This window comes from Podarcis filfolensis (genome assembly GCF_964270895.1).
Source record: "Podarcis filfolensis genome assembly, chromosome: 4".
NCBI lineage: Eukaryota > Metazoa > Chordata > Lepidosauria > Squamata > Lacertidae > Podarcis > Podarcis filfolensis.
Window position 1 is genome coordinate 67,045,279 of NC_139607.1, and position 15,747 is coordinate 67,061,025.

The 15,747-nt window shown below is 44.2% G+C and overlaps 1 protein-coding gene across 2 annotated transcripts; it reads right to left on the reverse strand.

The window, feature by feature from the left end:
* Window positions 1-1,662: 1,662 nt before the first annotated feature.
* On the reverse strand, window positions 1,663-15,561 carry TAGLN3 (transgelin 3). Of its 2 annotated transcripts, XM_083611759.1 has the most exons (6): window positions 15,132-15,561; window positions 12,810-12,920; window positions 11,930-12,111; window positions 10,713-10,887; window positions 4,006-4,108; window positions 1,663-2,204 (listed from the first exon to the last, which is right to left on the reverse strand). In XM_083611759.1, exons 3-6 carry the CDS (start codon window positions 12,107-12,109, stop codon window positions 2,063-2,065), a joined length of 600 nt encoding a protein of 199 aa, XP_083467885.1. In that variant the 5' UTR covers window positions 12,110-12,111; window positions 12,810-12,920; window positions 15,132-15,561; the 3' UTR covers window positions 1,663-2,062. The 2 variants fall into 2 exon arrangements, with proteins under 2 accessions (XP_083467885.1, XP_083467884.1); XM_083611758.1 differs by lacking the exons at window positions 12,810-12,920; window positions 15,132-15,561 and adding an exon at window positions 12,433-12,789.
* Between the last annotated feature and the right edge of the window lie 186 nt (window positions 15,562-15,747).

Sequence of the window (15,747 nt, forward strand, 5' to 3'; positions counted from 1 at the left end):
AGAATGGTTGAAGGAGCTCCATATGTTTAGCCTAAGATGAGACTGAGATGAGATATGATAGCCACCTTCAAATATCTAAAGGGCTGTCACATGGAACAAGCTTGTTTTCTCCAGCTGTGGAGGGTAGGATCCGAACCAACAGCTTCAAGTTACAAGAGAAGAGATTCTGACTGAACATCAGGAAGAGCTTTCTGACAGTAAGAGCTGTTCAAGAGTGGAACAGACTCCCATGAAAGGTGGTGGGTTCTCCTCCCCTGGAGCTTTTTAAGCAGAGGATGGATGGTCATCTGTCATGGATGCTTTAGTTGTGATTCCTGCATTACAGGGGGTTGGACCAGATGATTCTCAGGGTCCCTTCCAACTCTACAATTCAATGAAAAAAACATTATGGCCTATCCAGTCACAGAATCATAGAATCACAGAATTGTAGAATTGGAAGGGACCCTGTCTAGTCCAACCCCCTGCAATGCAGGAATCCCAGCTAAAGCATCCATGACCGATGGCCACCAAGCCTTTGCTTAAATACCTCCAAAGAAGGAGAGCCCACCACCTCCCGAGGGAGTCTATCCTACTGTCAAACAGCTCTTACTGTGAGAAAGTTTTCCTGTATGTTTAGTCGGAATCTCCTTTCTTGTAACTTGAAGCCATTGGTTCGAGTCCTACCCTCTAGAGCAGGATCCTGTTCCAGCATCCTGTTCTCACAGTGGCCAACCAGATGCTTTCAGGAAACCCACAAGCAAGACAACAGCATCCCCACCCTCATGGGGCATCCAGCAACTGGCATCAGAAGCATTACTGCCTCTGGCCATGAAGGCATCACTTCCATCATGTCTTTGGATTCCATGGATCCACCATACCCAGCAAGGTTCTCAAGGATGCTGTTGGTGTATTTCCAAAAAACAAAATTAAAAACTGGGTGTGTGGTGGGCCTGCTTGGGATGTGCCTGCTGGGTGTGTGGCTGGCCTGGGATTCTTTAAATAAAGATTTCTTCTGTGTTTCTCCTTCCTTTCCAGGGCTAAGAATATATTGGATGAAGCACCCATTAAGCCAGTTTAGCAACAGCAAACATTCATACCAAGCCTAAAATAAATATAGGATTGTTTGGCTCATTCAACCTTTCCTGTGTTAGGTCAGCCCATTCATTTCTTCTAGGTATAGCACAGGCTTGTCCAACTTCCAAGAGACTGCGATCTACTCCTGCTATAAAAAAAGCTGGCGGTGATCTACCCACTGGATTGACCAAAGTTGTTGGGCTTTTCTTAGAAAGTCAAAGTTGTTGAGCTTTTTGGGGGAGCTCAAAGTTGTTTTTTTGGGGGGGGGAGTGGAAGCAGTCCCCCGATCTACCGTGATCTACCACAGGCACCCCACGATCTACCAGTAGATTGCAATCTACCTGTTGGCCATCCCTGGTATAGCGGATCTGGACATATAGCACCTGGTTGAAGCTGCAGGTTTGGTGCCCCCCCCTCACTGGGATCATCCTCATCAGCATCACAGCCCATGTTAGAGCTCAAAGTTAGGCGCATTCTTCTCATTGGTATCAAACACTGCAAAACATATTCTCCCTCCTTGCCTCTTGGAACAATTAAATCAGACCCTGGCTTTGCTCTACAGAAAGCCTTGTGTTTTTCTCTTTACAGAGCAAGTCTTTTTCCAGATTGTTTTTTCCCCTGATTTATTTTTATTTTTAGAAGAGCAAATTATTTCACCAGTAGAGTGGAGAAGAAGATTGCCGAGGTGCAAGAGAGCAAGTTCAATAAGACACAAGTACAGAAGGTAACAAACTGCAAATAAATACAGAAAAACAGTCTTTGCATAGTTCAGAAACGAACATCACAGGGCATCAATGTGCTGTGCGAAGTGGTACACATCAAGCACACAGGTCCACATTTCAGGTTGAAAGGTTGCAGCTGGAAAAAGAAATCCAAAAATCTTAGAAGGGAAACTTAGAAGCAGATTTTTTTTTCTTTTTAGCATGAACATTAACTAGCTATATTTTTTTTCCCAGTCAGGCCATGCTGTAGATTGTGTGAGTGTGTGTTTAAAGGTGGAGAATGTGACCTATATGATCTGTCTTGGCATGCCGTATCCCGTCATCCCAGACTGAGACGCTCCCTTGTTGCTCCCCATTTGGAGACCGATGACATTCTGTCCTTGACGAAGCTGCTCTTCCGAAAACCCTCGCCGGTTCTTTTGTGCTTTCCTGTGAAGAAGAATTTGTAAATGTGACAAGCCTGAAGTTAGTTCTCATTTGCACATCGCTTTGAGCACTTAGGTGGATTGGTGAAGCAGATCAAAAGTGGTACATGTTCTGGGCTTTAATTCCTCGCATTCATTTTCCTTAAAAAGGAACACAGGTACAGTAAGTGCTGTAGCTCTCATCCAGAGGACAGCAAAGGGCAAAGCAAGTGGGGCATGATCAGAGAAAGACTCCTACTAGAGCGGCCTTCCTCCTACCTGGTGTCCTCCAGATGTTTTCAATTGGACTACAACTCCCATCATCCCTGACTAATGGGCCAGTGCTGAGTCCCAACGTATCTGGAAGGCAGCAGGCTGGGGAAGGCTGTTCTAGAGTTTAGACAGCTTCTGATGCTTCTTAGAAAGGTTCCCATCCACCCTAAAGATCAGAAAACTAGATCTCCTGGGTTTGCTGCTGTTGATGCATTAGCTATGCCCACAAAATAGAGGGGAAAAAATCTTTTAGCATGGCCAAATCAATATAACGCTTTCCCAATGGCTGAGGTCTTAAGTAATCTGGCCACCATCCAGCAAAACACTTAAGTGGATGCCCAAATGATCTGCTAGATTAAGGCAAGAATGTTGAAGACTGAGCACCATTGTCCCAGGAGCTGGTGTTACAAAATGCATAAAATGCCAACTCTGCAATGAGTTGTCCAGAAAAGTTGGCTCTCTTACACTGGTGTATATTTGCTTTTTTATTTTTTTAAAAAGGTTTCATTGCAGGTTCTGGATGATTTAGTCACAGCTGCCGATTAATTTGCACAAATCGGATAACAGAGTTCAACAACAAAACTTTGAGGAGAGGCTCCATTTTTAAAAGCACACAGCATGCAATACATTTATTTGATTATGAATACAAATGTCTTTGGAATTATCTTAGGGGGATGAAACTGCTTATCAGAATTTGAAAAAGGGCCTCGTGTGCCGTAATTCTAGCAGCCTTTTTATGACAATCTTTCATAGCACTCTTCCTTCATCCCACCTCCAATATTCAGTCAGCCTCTGGGGTATTGCCTCCTCCTCCTGGTTTCACATATGAATACAGTGGGAAATTATTTAGAAATTTATTTAGAAGTTTAGAATCATCTGTAGACAATTAGATGACTATATTATGTGATGCAATGGGTCAGTTAATGTAGGGTTGCCATATGTTCGGAATTTCCCAGACGTAGCCGAGATTCAGCAGACTGTAACAGCGCCCAGGCAGAAATCACTTAAATGTCCAGAAAAATCCAGATGTATTGCAACCCATGTTGGAAATGTAGATTTTGGTGAATTTCCCTAAAAAATACCTCAAAAACTTCTCTTTTTTGAGATTTTGCTAAAACATAATCCTGCCCACAGCAGCCCCTGGATAGGCTTGAACCACCAACCTTCTGGTTAACCCATTAACTAGGGTTGCCATATTTCAAAAAAAATTGGCCAAAGTTGTGGAACTTTTTTTTTAGCAAAATCTCAAAAAAAAGAGGGTCCAGCAAATTCTGGACATATAGCAGCCCTAGTAAAAATACAATTTAAGGCCATACCTCCCAGTGCATTAGAATTCCTCCAACAACAGAAAAATAATTAAGAGGTCCACCAAAACTCTCAGCAATTTTCATGTGACCCATTGGGGTGGGTGGGGGGTGGAGATTTGGGAACCACCCTGCTCAAAGATTGACAATATGAATTCAGAAAACGGTGAATTTGGTGCTGATTGACACATTTAGTCTACACCCAAAACATGGCCCCAGGGGATCCAGGGAAGAGCTATAGATCCTTACCTATGAAACCAGGCTGGATCCCCTCTATAGCATCCGTCATCCCTTGTGACGGCTTCACTGCCCAAAGCCATTAAAGTTCTTTGTACAGCAGCCATGTCCTTCCCTAGAAAGGCAGAGGAAGAGAGAGATTCTTTACTGCTACGTAGTTCGGTTGTAGTTTTGGCAGTACTGTATAGACACCAGTTCAATCCCAGAAATCCCCAAGGCTTTGTTATCCCATTATGTTTTCTGTTTCTCTTCTGGTCTCATGGGCACCATCAGGGTTTCCCTCACCCAGAACTGCTGCTTCTTTCACCTTGCAAACTGCATGGTTTGCAGTTGACACTGGGGTAGTTCTGCAATTCCCCCCAATACAGTGCAGTTTGGGGTGTTATTTTCACCAATATATACATCCCCCCAACACTTTACACTAGTGTGCACATCTCTGTGAATGCTACCTGACATTGTAAAATTTGGAGAAGTGTGAATTTTGGAGGATGAATTGTTTTTGGAATTAGATAAGTTTGTCTTTAAAGGTGAATTGAATCAAATTTCTCCTTCATCCCTAATTCCTAAAACTATAAATACTGAAGTCTGGGCCTGCCCATTCTGTGTATAGCTCTGTATACAGCACACTTAACTTAGGACTGCTCATACGCCTTCTCTGCTTATGCCTCACACTTTGCTCCATGTCCAGTGAACTCATTGCCCTTCCACTACCAGTCAGATCCCTTCCTTGTGTCAAGACAAGACCCTACACTGATCCCTCGGTCTCCCCATTTTAGCAAGCCAATCCTTCCACATAAAAATGCTTCCCTTTGCAAAGCTTGGTGTTAGTCTGCATCTCCACCATACATCTCAAGCTGTATCATACCTCTTTAAACAACCGTGCCTCTCCCAAAGAATTCTGGATCCTGTCTTTTGTTAAAGGTGCTGAGAGCCCTGTTCCCTTCACAGAGCTAAGATTCCCGAAGAGGTTTAACAGTCAAACCCTCTTCCCAAGGAACTCTGTATAGTGCAGATGGGGCCTTAAATTGACCTAATTGCAGAGAGACTGATGCGTGACCCCACTTAACCTCAAATCTAAAGTGGCACAACAATATTGAAAACCATGGAGCACAGTGTGTGGAAAGAGAACTCACTGCTGGAGCTACTGCAGAGGAAAGTGACTGTGTTTATTGTGGAAATAGGCTGCCGCTGATTTCATACCAATCCTTGTTAGAAACATCATTCAACTCATTAATCTTCCCAGCAGTCCCAAAGTAAATCAGCTTTGCTATCTTCATTTAACAAAGGCAGGGAGATGGTCTGGGGCAGCAGAAAGAGGTAGCATTAAAGTAGGAGGCGATGGCCTTTGATGGCTAGATTCTACAACCACACGATGCTTCCAAATATCCGTGTCCCATTTTAAGCAGGCTATCCTGGATCACAGAAGCCAATCCTGGCTTCAGTTTGGATCCTGGAATATCTGGTTTTTTGGTCCAGCGCTCTGGCACAAGGACGCTCTGGTGCAAGCCTGTTGACAATCGCCAGAGCACCAGATTGGAAGTCATTTTACCAATAATTGGTTAATTACATTATATGATTTATGCTCTACTTGTGAGGTTCTGTTCTGTTATTGTTATTTATCATTTGCAAGCAGTTTGAGGATTTGTTTGAATCTAAAACAGGACACGGGTGGCACTGTGGGTTAAACCACAGAGCCTTGGGCTTGCTGATCAGAAGGTCGGTGGTTCGAATCCCCACAACAGGGTGAGCTCCTGTTGCTTGGTCCCTGCTCCTGCCAACCTAGCAGTTCGAAAGCACGTCAAAGTGCAAGGAGATAAATAGGTACCGCTCCGGCAGGAAGGTAAACGGCATTTCCGTGCGCTGCTCTGGTTCGCCAGAAGCGGCTTAGTCATGCTGGCCACATGACCCGGAAGCTGTACACCGGCTCCCTTGGCCAATAAAGTGAGATGAGCACCGCAACCCCAGAGTCGGCCACGACTGAACCTAATGGTCAGGGGTCCCTTTACCTTTACCTTTACTTTTACCTTTAAAACAGCATAGGAATACAGCCAATTGATCAATTAGGCTGTTGTGAGAGCCAGGAGTCTGAGCTTTAAACTGGGAAGGTGTCTTAGATCAAATCTCACCCCAACCGTAAATTCCTACATGATTTCTTAATCTCAGCCCCAAACTGAATCCCCACTCAGCCATGAAGCTCACTGGGTGAGCTTGGGCTGGTCACCATCTCTCAGCCTCACCTTCCTCACAGGGTTGTTGTGGGGATGAAATGGGGAGGAGGAGACCCATGTAGACCACCTTGAGCTCCTTGGAAGAAAGTGTGGTGTATAAATGTAATAAACATAAAACACAAACACAAAACACGTACCAGAAATATGGAGGGGAGAGCATCATAGCAACAAGCTCCTCCTTCCATCTAACACATCTTCTGTTGTTGAATGAACAGGAGGACAGGTGCTTTAATGAACACACAGAGTGGAGCCTGCACCCACAATGTTCCACAAACATACACATATTTTAAACTCCTGCAAATGGCCCAAGCAGAAGCCTTTTCCAGCCCTGCATTCTGTTATAGCACACTGCAAATCATGGCTTGAAAATGGCTGTCCCAAGTAGTTGATCTCAGTACAGTTCAGGAACTCAGAACTCCAGATCAACAAATGATGAATAAATACACCCAGGATCTTCAAGTTCTGTTCTAAGCTTTTCTTGCAGGGCTGGGGGACCTGTGACTCTCCAGACATGGCAGGACTGCAGCTATCATCATCTGCTGATGCTTGGCCATGCTGACTGGGGCTTATGGGAGTTGGTGCCCACCACTATATGGTGGGTTACAGGTTCCCTACCCCTGTTCTATAATTAGGTAAAGGTAAAGGGACCCCTGACCATTAGGTCCAGTCGAGGACAACTCTGGGGTTGCGGCGCTCGTCTCGCTCTATAGGCTGAAGGAGCCGGCTTGCAGCTTCCATGTCATGCAGCCAGCATGACTAAGCCGCTTCTGGTGAACCAGAGCAGCGCACGGAAAAGCCGTTTACCTTCCCGCCGGAGCGGTACCTATTTATTTACTTGCACTTTGACGTGCTTTCGGACTGCTAGGTGGGCAGGAGCTGGGACCGAGCAACGGGAGCTCACCCCGTTGCAGGGATTTGAACCGCCTACCTTCTGATTGGCAAGCCCAAGGCTCAGTGGTTTATACCACAGTGCCACCCGTGTCCCTTATAATAATTATAATTAGGGAAAGGCAAATCCATAAATTTTAGCTCTCCCATTTACTCATTTTCTGAATCTTAAATTCAGCTCTCTATATTCTGTGTCCATTTGCTCAGCCAGGCTCAGCTGACATTAAGTTTCCAACCTTGGCTCAGTCAAAGATACGCTGGCATAACTTGCCCGTCCCAAATGAGGTGAAGCTCACTGATCTGAGGCCAGTGTAAGTCCCCAAAAAGGGACACTCCAAGGTCATGGTAGAGGAAGCACCAGAGAGAGCAGACTTAGGCTGGATCCTAAGCCTGTTCCACTCAGTCATGTAATCAGGCAACCTGGCACAGAACACAGGTTTAATGGCTCCCCTCTGCCAGGGTTTGGCAGAGCAGCAGCAGCAGCTCCATTGCTGAATGCAGTTTGGGTATGGTGCTACTTTATGTGAGCTTGTTTTACACCTGCATGTTTTTCACCAGCTTCCAGTAGGATTATTCCCTATCTTGCCCCATGGAGGCAAAAGGGAAATGAGAGGGTGGGCCATATGTCTTACTTTACAGAACACAATCCGCTCTTTGAGGAGGTCCAAGTTTGGTCCAAGTTCAGCTTACAGATAAAGATCCTACACGAAGGGAGGAGAGCAGCGTCCTTGAAGTTTCACATCAAGATTTAGCACCTGGACCAAGCAGGCAAACAGTCACCTATTTACCCTATTTTAGTATTGTAGAGGTAAAAGTAAAGGGACCCCTGACCATTAGGTCCAGTCTTGGCAGATTCTGGGGTTGCGGCGCTCATCTCGCTTTATTGGCCGAGGGTGCCGGCGTACAGCTTCCGGGTCATGTGGCCAGCATGACTAAGCCGCTTCTGGCAAAACAGAGCAGCGCACGGAAACGCCGCTTACCTTCCCGCCAGAGCGGTACCTATTTTTCTATTTGCACTTTGAGGTGCTTTTGGACTGCTAGGTTGGCAGGAGCAGGGACCGAGCAACAGGAGCTCACCCCGTCGCGGGGATTCGAACCGCCGACCTTTTGATCGGCAAGTCCTAGGCTCTGTGGTTTAACCCACAGCGCCACCCACACCCCTTTTAGTATTGTATTTCTGTGTAAATTATAGTCATTATTTGCAAATACATAAAAATTAGCACATGCAATTTGCCTTTTTTTGGGGGGGGGGGGCAATGTGTAAGTAAGCCCAAGAAAGGACTTCAGCCACAGGAAGAAGAGCTTGCTTCAGCCTTCTCCCCTGAGAGCTAGTAGCCACATTCTTTAGGGCTTTCAGCTGACGCTGTCTCAAGCCTTCCTGGCCATTATCGTCATTACATATCTATAAAAGGACTATGGATGCAAAAGTCACAGTAAATGGGTTAGACAAGCCTGCAGGCTCATAATCTAATTTAAAACACAGAATGAACAGAAAGGAGGGGAAGTGGATGGTTTGTTGATTGCTACATAGGACTAAGAAATAGAAAATAATCAAAACCAAAGAAAACGGAAGAATGAGTTGGTTGTGAAAACTGATTTGTGTTTTTGTCTTGAATCATGTACACAGATTAGACAGCTGCTGCATGCATGCTTTTTCTTACACAGGAATTAGCTCCATGTGAGAAAAATGTCATGCATGAAAAGATTTTAACATGGCTACTTTTCTGGAAGGTGTACATACGTAGACACCGAGTAGAGGTTCTGGGAAACAACTCATTGTGTAAAGTGGATTCAAATCATCACATGGGTTGACGGTAACTCTAGTCCTCCAAAGAGAGAGAGAGAGAGTTTTAGGAAGGGAAAACAAATCAAAGATGAAGGGAAACTGTTGAATTAGATTGTGAAAATGAAAGATGTTGCAGTCTTGAGCTCAGAAAACAAGCAAAACACTAGTGGCCAAATCACTGCATCCCCTCCTTGCGTCCCACTGACTGGGGTTGAAATGAACAGAGATGTCCCTCTGCCCAGCTAAGCCAGCCTCCTATCACCTGCTGGATGTGTCAGCTGGTGGGTAGGCCGCTGGCAAAATTCCTGCTGGTGGGAGCCAGTGGAAAGCCTTAAAAGAAGGCATTCCACGGGTGACTGAGAGAGACTGAGCCAGTGTGGACCCTGGATGGGTTGGACCCTGAGCTGATTTCACTGCTGTCATGCAATGGCTTAGGACCTGATCGCTGCACCAACTCCCAGACTGCTTCAGTGATCTGCCTGCTCCCCACCCACTGTGCATTGCAGGAGTACAACTACAGATGTGGTGGTGGTTTCGCTGCTCCATACAACCCCACCGGCAAAGGGGAGGGAGGTTTGGATTGCAGCCTAAATCGCAAACGACTCTGAATCCTATCTTCTAACCCAAAATTCTGACCAAAGCTTGAAGTGTTAGCAAAATTTAGTTCAAGAATTCTCTGTATGCTGTACATGACTACGTACAACTCTCTTCCTTTGAGTTTCTGAGTTATAATATGATCAGACAGTTGGGCAAACATCTTCAAAATGCGCACATGTTGTTCATGGTAGGAACACATGATGCTGTCTTCTATTGAGTCAGATCCATTGACCCATCTTGCTTAATATTGGCTGCACTGACTGACAGCAGCTCTCCAGGGTTTCAGACAAGAAGTCTTTCCCAGCTCATATCTGAAGATGCTGAGGACTGAACTCAGAACTTTCTACATGCAAAGCAGTTGCTCTACAACAGAGCTATGGGCCTTCCAGAAAGTAATGGACAACATGCTTAACAGTTTGGGCTTGCTATTGGCAAGAAGAGGATTAGTAGTTGATCTATAAGTTGTTAAAAGAAGTCCTGTACTTTGCTAGTGGATATTTCCCGTGTGAGTATGAACATTCAAGGTTACTAGATGTCCCCTGGCATTTAGGAGCATGCTTTAATTCCAGAGCATAACAGCAGCATAGAAATGAGACAGTGTTCCTTATTTCAGAAACCTTATTGTGGACCATGCTGACTGGGGCTGATGGGAATTGGAATTCAACAATGGAGAGCCATAGTCTCCCTATCTTTGGCCTAAATGCTAGCTGGGAATTGCCCCATCTTCCAGCAATGGAGTAAGACCATGTAAATTTGGAGTTCCAGTCCAGGTCCTGGTCCAGGCCCGGCCCAATCCAACAGTTTGCCCTGACTGGGTTACTTTAGATAGCCTCCTCTGCCTCACTCAAGCATGAAAATGGACACTGTTGTGGGAATACTGTTCATAGTGAAAATTGGATATTACCACAGTTTCTGCTGAACCTTCTATAGAAACTACCCTTTCTCTTAGATTTGATTGGTTTCCATCAAATTGATATATTTTTCAGTTATGGATTAGTACAAAAGATGCCATAAACTCCTGGAAAAAATATAAAATCTCTCAGAGAAGATAACAAGCTGGGAAAAACATGGTTGTGACACAACAGAAACAGAAGAGAAAGATAATGACATCAGGGAATTTTCACCCTAGAGACGCGCATGATTAGCATCAGTCTAAGTAGCGTAATATAAAGAAGGCAATTGTCCCTTCAATAAAAGCTCATATAAATGGATATTGGTACCTTCCCATAAATCCACTGTCTGGAAAATATCTGTTGTTCGTATTCCATAGATTTCTGCCGCTTTCAAGAATTGGGAAATTTGCTCCATTTGCTTGAAAGCCATCTTTGATTCTGTGATCTTTGGAATGGGTTCTTTCCCCTTGGGATGTAAACTGTTTATTAACTTGCACAGCAGCTGGGAGATTAAAGATAGAAGCAGAAATGAAGAGGGGGGAAAATCAATTAGTTCCAGCTGACTAAAGACAACATGTACACGCTATTGAGTTTATGGTGTGGGTGCTCTGGTGCCACTCACGGAAGGAAATCTTCTCAAAAATCAAATAAAATAACAACTGAGAATAATTCTGAATGTGTTAGAAGCAAATAAGTTTTTTTTTTAAAAAAATGCAAGCCAAAGCTTCCATTTCTGCAGCTGGACCAAACATGCATGGATGTACTCAGGCGGACAAAATCAAATCATTCGCTAAAGGTTACATAACAATTGACAGTTGTGTGGGAGAGCAAAACGGTAGCTGGAGTCCAACTGTAAGTGCTTCCATTTGGTATACTGTTAAAAACACAATGCCAGAGGCTCAATAATTTGCCATGTCTTATATCTCCAGGGCAAAGGACAGCATCTTTGTGCTTATTTGGTTTAAAAAAATAAATCCAACACGTCATTTAAAGTCTTCAGGATGTTTACAAAACCAGATCAGGAATGTAGCATAGCACATTTTACTTTTTCTTTTCTTTTTAAAAACCAACACTGACTGGTTTCTAAAGAAGATAAACCTGGTATTAAAAGCTCAGCTAAAAAAAAAGAAAAGAAAAGCAAATCTGTTCTTCTAATTGTCAGAGAAATAGTTACCGAATTATATAATCTGCCCATCTGTCTCTATGCACATATACTGGCTATTGTTTCTAAAACCTCCTGATCATAATAAGCAATTGTTTTAAATATTTTAATTGTCCTAAAAGAGAAAAACTGTTTAGAAATGAAATTGATACTCTTGGTAAAATGTAAAGTTAAATTCCAATCCCAAAATATTACTTTGTTACCTAATGATTTCTACAGGGTTTATATGGAAGTAGGGTTGTTGCCGGGGGTGGGGGGTGGGGAAACACTGTCCAAGGTAATTGATTAGCTTTCTCCAAAGGAGCTGCAGAGGGCAAAAGTTAAGGAGCAAATCTTAAAGCACACATTATTATTATTGATGCAACATCAGACTATTACTTACTGTTCCATCCATTAACCATTTCTGGAAATGTTGCCTTCCGGGAGGGGGATGCTCTGTGTTTTCACCACACTGTATGATAATCCAGTCCACCAGCCGACTCTCCAGTTCTGTGTCATATTTCTGTTCGATCTTTTCCTGGACTTCTCGGCTTAAACCATAGCTGGGTCCTCTGTTGGCCATCTCTAGGAAGAAGAAAAACCACTTTATTTAATTTGCAAGAGGTGCAAAGCGCTGAGCATCTATTACCCAGCATCTATTCTGAACATCCTGGAAAGGGATTACTACACAATCCCAAATGCATTACAAAAAAAATCAAAATCAAAAGCCTCATAAACTGTGATGCCAGTAAAGGGTTTGTGTGTGCTTGCATGAAATCATCAAAGCTGACATTTCGGCTGCAAGTGAAATTTCTGTCGTTGCTAGGAAGAGATGTAAGCATTTCATATTAACATTGCAATTGCCAGCAAATCCAAAGGAATTAAAAGCAAAAAAAAGTCTATTACAGGACAACTTGGAATAGCCTTTCAGTGACGCAGGTGATCTGGTGATTTTCAGCAGTGATCTGGGTCCAGAAATGCGGAGACCATCGAAGCAAGAAATGTTGGTAAAATTTATGAAGAGTCGAAGGCTGCTGCGATGCTCTGCTGCTTCTGGAACTGCTGCTGTGGGAGCATCGTGATCTGAAGAAGGCTGTATTGATTTGATTTTCCTCACAGATGAGGAGGGTCAAAGCAGGGGCGTTGCTAAGAGCTATTAAAGAGGCCCTCCTACTCTGTCATGGCCAGAAAAGGATCCCTATTCATCTCAATCCTCTGCAGCCTGCTCCTCTGCACACACTTCTGCTGCTGTCACTCCTTGTATTCTAGGCTTTGGTACTCACTTCTACGTTCTTATGCTGCAGCCGTTGTCATGGTGCCCAGGAAGATTGCTATTAAAAATACTCTCCCGATTACATCCGTTCGGTGTTGGCTTCTTTAAACCCAAGACAAACCTGCAGAAAATGCATGGAACAGAGCCCGTAAAACAGCAGCAAAGACGTATTGTCAATAAACAGCAAAAATCACCAGTGTAAATTCAAAGAAGGTGACTATTTTCATCTGCTTCAATGGAAATAAGAAAGCTAAGCCGCTAAATGCCATCTCAGAGGAGGACAGAGTTCCCCATCCTCCACCCCAATTCCCTGCAATGCAGTGCCGGACAGAATATTCCACATTCTTCAAAAGTCTAGAACTTTTCCAGTTCTGACTAAGCAAGCTTTGTCATATGCAGAGCTGTGGGTAGCAAGCAAAGGTGTATGGTGGGCCGTGACAACAGCTGTTCAAGACCAGCCCAAGATGCTTTGCTGCCTGAGCTGAGACAGCAAATGGCGCTCCCACCCCGAAGGCAAGATGCACAGCACCGAAGGCCAGGACATCAAATGAACAAGTTGTTTTGGCAGCTGAGGAAGAAAAGCCCACCAGCATCTCTGTCTGCAAATGTAATGGTATGATAATAGTAATTCAAATAGCTAGCAATTTCTTTGCCTTTCATGATACCTAAACTGAGGTGACCACCTCAGTTCTGCTTATCTATAGTAAAGGTGAAGGGACCCCTGGCCATTAGGTCCAGTCACGGATGACTCTGGGGTTGCGGCGCTCATCTCGCTTTATTGGCCGAGGGAGCCGGCGTACAGCTTCCGGGTCATGTGGCCAGCACGACTAAGCCGCTTCTGGCAAACCAGAGCAGTGCACGGAAATGCCGTTTACCTTCCCACTGGAGTGGTACCTATTTATCTACTTGCACTTTGGCGTGCTTTCGATCTGCTAGGTTGGTAGGAGCAGGGACCGAGCAATGGGAGCACACTCCGTCGCAGGGATTCGAACCGCCAACCTTCTGATCAGCAAGTCCTAGGCTCTGTGGTTTAACCCACAGCGCCACCTGCGTCCCGCTTATCTATAGTACCAGCTCATTATTCAATGGCCTTTGACACCACCATGGGCTGTGCCTGCTGAACTTGGACCAGAGGATCTCATTCTATTGCTTGCATGGCAGGCATTACACGAAAACGTTGGCTTGTACTGGTTCAGATGAAAGCTTGGAGAATGATGCTTTGAAGGCTCCCATGTGTGTTTTGAAAGCTCCTGTCATGCAAAATTAGCAAAGGGAGAATTCTTCCCCACAACGTCCATTTTGTAGGTATGTGAGTGTGTTTTCCTCCCTTGCCTATGGGGAAAGCATTCAGATATCCAGTCCTGAAGCGAAGGACAAGGCAGCACCTCCTTTTCAATTACAGAAGCCCACCAACTTGGCAATTGAAACTCTGTCCTTCAACATAAGGAAAAGGTCAGCATCTTCAGGAGAAATGATGAGGGTTTCCACTTCTACACAAACACAGTATCTGCCATTGAGATGACTCAGCTATCTCACTCTGCCTAATGGTAGGGCTGGTCCTGAGTCCAGCAAAAGGTTTGTCACATGAGTATGCTGATCATGTTTCCTTCTCCCTCCTTTCCATGCCGCTTGAGAGAACTGCCGTCATGTACTTCATATATAGTCATTCTATGTTGCATCTTTTCAGATTTGCAGCCAAGCCTGTTCCATACATTCCCGACTGTTCAGATACTCAAGATGTGAGCTCTCTGGTTTATATAATTCTCAGACTCTCCTGGCTTGACTTGAATACATGAAAAATTCAGTGGGTGACCTCATTTCCCTGCAAGATTTTATATTGTGTACTGGTATGCATTTATTTTTAAATATGTCGCCTGAAAAATTTTCTTATGTAACTCAGCTCTCTTAGAGCTCATCCTACTGCACACACAGCATGCTGTTCGTGATAAAGAAATGAGGCATCTGTGGATTTTTTTTTTTTAAAGTACTGCCCCAATCGTGTACAAACAGCTAGGTTGCATATACTGATAAAATTCAATTTTTTTGTTCTGGAAAAGAAAGCTATGAAGAGGGTCTATTATTCTAGTATCCCTGTAATACAAAAGGGGTTTTAATGCACTGCATTTCCTTTGAATTAATTCATACAACTCTATAACATGGCAGTGGAAGGTTATTTGTCACTTCAGATCCACTTCCAACAGAATGAGTCATACTGTAAGGATTGTAGTCAACAAACGAACAGTCATCACCTTATCTTTTATGTTGTGAACTGCCCTGTGATCTTTGGGTGAAGGGTGGTATACAAATTTAACAGATAAATCAAAATACTTACTACAAGCATTTGGAAGAGCCACGCCACAGTGGTAGATTTCCTTGCATGCAATAAGTCCCGTGTTCAATCCTTGCCATGTCCAGGTAGGGCCTAAAACGCTAGAGAGCCACTTGCTCTCCGTGTAGACAATACTGAGCTAGATGGACCAGTGGTCAGACTCAGTGTAAGACAGTTTCCTATGTTCAAGGAAAGAGCACTCTCTCTCTTGGTGGGGAGGGCTCTATAGCAGGTGTGGAGGACCTTTGGCCCTCCAAAAGTTCTGAATTATTAACTCCAGGCAGCTGCAGGAAGCAGGGCCGATAGCCAGGGATGATGAGATTTGTAGTTCTTTAACCAGTGCCAATGCTAAGTGGAGTGTGGCGCCTCTGCAAATCAATGTTCCAAGCTGAAATGCTACTTTCTTTTCCTCCCAAGGCCAGACATACTGAATATGTACTTTAAAAAAGAAGAAGGAAACAGAACGTGAATTTTATATATGTGGCTGTATATTGGTGACAGGGGCAGAAAAGAAGAATTCTGAATTCTGGCATACTTGGATTTGATATCCCGCTTTATCACTACCTGAAGGAGTCTCAAAGCGGCCAACATTCTCCTTTCCCTTCCTCCCGCACAACAA